General features: G+C 35.5%; 1 protein-coding gene across 5 annotated transcripts in view; it reads right to left on the reverse strand.

Moving 5' to 3' along the window:
• KMT2E (lysine methyltransferase 2E) overlaps positions 1-3,415 on the reverse strand; it is a 65,481-nt gene that overhangs the window by 45,067 nt on the left and 16,999 nt on the right. For all 5 annotated transcript variants that reach the window (XM_009289053.2, XM_009289056.2, XM_009289050.2 and 2 more), the window contains one exon: positions 538-722. In XM_009289053.2, the coding sequence (XP_009287328.1) occupies positions 538-608 (71 nt within the window). In that variant the 5' untranslated portion in view covers positions 609-722. The remainder of the gene's footprint in view (positions 1-537; positions 723-3,415) is intronic.

The raw sequence follows: 3,415 nt of genomic DNA on the forward strand, positions 1-3,415 counted from the left end.
AATCCTTTATACACAGTTACTAACTGAAATGAATGATTAACAAGTGAATTTCTACTAGCTTTTCAATATAAAATAACTTTGTGAAGACATGGTAATAGACAATTAAGCTAGGCCTTCAACTTTCATAAACAAAGGCATCCTCGTCTAGTAACTACCACTTTCTTGCAATTTACCACACCAAATGAATTTACCTTTCTAACATGGGAAGTCAAAAATTTTTTTTACATATAGTTAAAAGGAAACTGAAATGGCAAAATATTTTAAGCATGAAAAGCAAACCAGGCAGCATCTGTATTTCTCAGTCTGATAAGCAGGAAAAACATGCATCTGTAGAACACTTTAGCTTCTCCCCTTTGCTCTCCCGGAAGAGGAAGAAACTGACTTAAAGTGACAGTTACTAATTTAAGTAATTAAAGATTCAATAAAACTAAGGAGACTTGAAAGTCCTCTCCAACTGTATTCAAAGAATACTCACTAGGGAAAAAATAGTCATAAAAAAAAGGTAAGAAAACTTACAAATTACGTTCACATACTTACTCTGAGCCTGCAGCCATTTCCAAATAAGAAGTATCTGCTGTGTCAACCCCCAACGGGATCACTATGCTCATGACGTTCGTTTCTGATAAATTCGATTACTACGGAGTCCTATGCATTGGTATCCAAAACACTGGGGCATGCCAGCCACAGTGCTCATTGCAAACATCTAAGTGCATCCACAACCCCTGTTTTAAAAAAAAAAAAAAAAAAAAAAAGGCAGACTGAGTCAGTTCATTTTAAAACCAGGCTATTTTATATCACGTATTTAAAAAAAACAAAACAAAACACCCCACACCTTTATCTGTCACAATGATTTCAGTTTTATTTTACACAAGCAAAAGGAAAATAGAACATTCAATCTTCTTTAAAAGTTGTTAACTTCAAATACACTTATTTTAAGAGTGTTAGGATCTTAAGGCCTGAACTTAAAAATATTACAAATTGACCAAAATATTATCATTTAAATTGGTGAGTAAAAAAAAGTAGTAATTATTCATCACATTCAGTGAGGTGACAAAGATTCACTTTATGGCAGACTTACTGAATGTGAAGTACATTTGCTTACTGCTCTATGTTGTCAGAGCCCAGCTGCTGTACCTTTCAATAGAAACCTGGTTACAGAATTTTTTAAGTATTTCTTGGAGACCACTGTTCACTTTTGTTTTACACTTTAAATAAAACAACTTTCAATATCCACAACACAAACTAAGGATGTCAAAAGAAACAATGTCATAACTTCCATTCAGTATTTTTTTAAACCAAAATCATTCTAATGATTCGCAATAATTATATGAAACAATTTTCATCTCATTTTAATAGATCACCATCAGAAGATATTATACCCATCGGGTGCCACTTTCAGAAGTTTTGGGGGTTTTTAAGTAATAAATGAAAAAGAATCAGTAGTAGTTTTTAATCGTAGAGCAAAGCTACAATCTGCTTGACTCGCACAAGTGAATACAACAATCTTACCTGTATGCCCGTTACTACTAGTCTCCCACTCCTCTTACCGAGTAGGGCAGAACACCCAACCAAGTATAGGAGAGGAGATGTACATAGCACCTCAGCTGTCTCTATTCACAGATTAGTAAACTAATGCATTTTTATAGCCTAGTATAGACAAGGTTTTCCACAAGTGACTAGGTAATTGAAGCAAAATACCCCCATCTTCAATACTTGCATAATGAATAATTGCAAACTCCTTCCAAAATGTCAAAATTGCAGGAACACAGACCACTTCGCCATGAAGCACATACAGTGCCTAATAAATACACTCCTCCCATATGACAAAGTGTAGTATCTTAGCTGAAGTCTACAAAAGCCCAATAGTTTTGAGATCAACATATTTTAATACACTCATCCTTGCCAAACACTAGATTGCCAAGAAAAAACTAACAAGCCTCCAGTGAAAAATGGGGTACTTATAAAAAGGACTTCAGAAAAGCATTGTGGACTTAAATCTGAATTTGCTCCTTTAATTGACAAAGTCGGTATCTTCAGGATGATGAAGTGGCATCTACAGGGCAGATGCCACTGCTATAGAGTGCCACTCTAAGCTATAAACTAGCACCAAGTCTTCATCTAACTTCTTATAATTTTATCTCACTACTGAAGTCTGAGAATTAACATCAAACATCTCGGCATGCTCTTAAGTGCCTAAACCTTCTACGGTTCATTCTCCCTCGAGACAGCGGAAGTTGTATTTTGGTCCCATTACATGAGTCACCAAATACAGTGAACTGGAAAGCAATCAGGCCAACTAGCCATTGGGATATCTTGCTTTCCTCATTTAAACACTGAGCATTTTCTTATCAAATACCACAAATGGCAAACTATATCACTAGCTATGCATAAAATTAAGGAAAAGACATATTATTTTCAAGAATAAGCAGCAAGAAAAAACATTTAAACCAAAAGCAGGTATAGAGTATTTTTAGTAGCAGGCAAAAAAGAAACCCCAAGCCCCTCTTACAGTTTAAGTGAGCACTCATTTTGCCACCATATAGTTTACTCTACTCATAGGGTAGAGCCTTGAATAGCTTCATCTACAATTTACAGGGAACATCAGCTTACCATTTAGTTCTCTTCTTCTGAAAGAGTAAAAAATGTATATTAATTCCTACCCAATAATCGAAAGGAAACAATCAACTTTTTTAGTCCAGGTAAATCGGCTATCACAGGTTAAGGGTTGTTCCACTACCAACTGCAGTTTCACCTATGATAACAAATCATTAACATAATAGAGATTTTATTTTATGCTTGCTATTAGGTAATTCTAAAAAACAGTTTTAGTGTGTTTCAAAGTAGGTCTAAAAGACATACTGGACACCACTGCCTGGGATCAAGATCTTCACTTAGATAGACATTTCTCACACTTAAAATTGCTTTTGGTGGTGGTGTGTTTCTTCCTTAATTGGATTTTCTTTAAACACTTCTGACCAGGTAGAGTAACAGCTGGAAATTCATGTAGGCAAAAATGCCTGGGAGACTGATGGAAGTGAAGAACCTGCCTTAGCTGCCTCATGGGCTATAACATCTGCAAACTTACATAAAACAACTGAGGTTACCCAATCACCATATATTCAAGCAAGCTTCACTGTCAACACAGAAAGAAGAGATGTGGTTTCCAAATCTGAGAATCAAGTGAAATTTGGGGCTTTTTTTTTTTTTAAAGTAATGCAGAAAAAGAAGAGAGCGCTATGTATATGTTTTTAGAGCTATATATATAGAAAATTAATTGCTAATGCATGCCCCAATTAATGCCATCATCTCTGACCAAGAAAAACATCCCCACCTTGTAAGGGGAAAAAAAAAAGGTGGGGGGGGGCCTGTGTGTAACAGAGCCAAAATAAACTTCTTATCCTGCTGCAAGCTACAC

The sequence above is a fragment of the Aptenodytes forsteri genome, unplaced genomic scaffold, assembly GCF_000699145.1.
Source record: "Aptenodytes forsteri isolate BGI_AS27 unplaced genomic scaffold, ASM69914v1 Scaffold137, whole genome shotgun sequence".
Classification (NCBI taxonomy): domain Eukaryota; kingdom Metazoa; phylum Chordata; class Aves; order Sphenisciformes; family Spheniscidae; genus Aptenodytes; species Aptenodytes forsteri.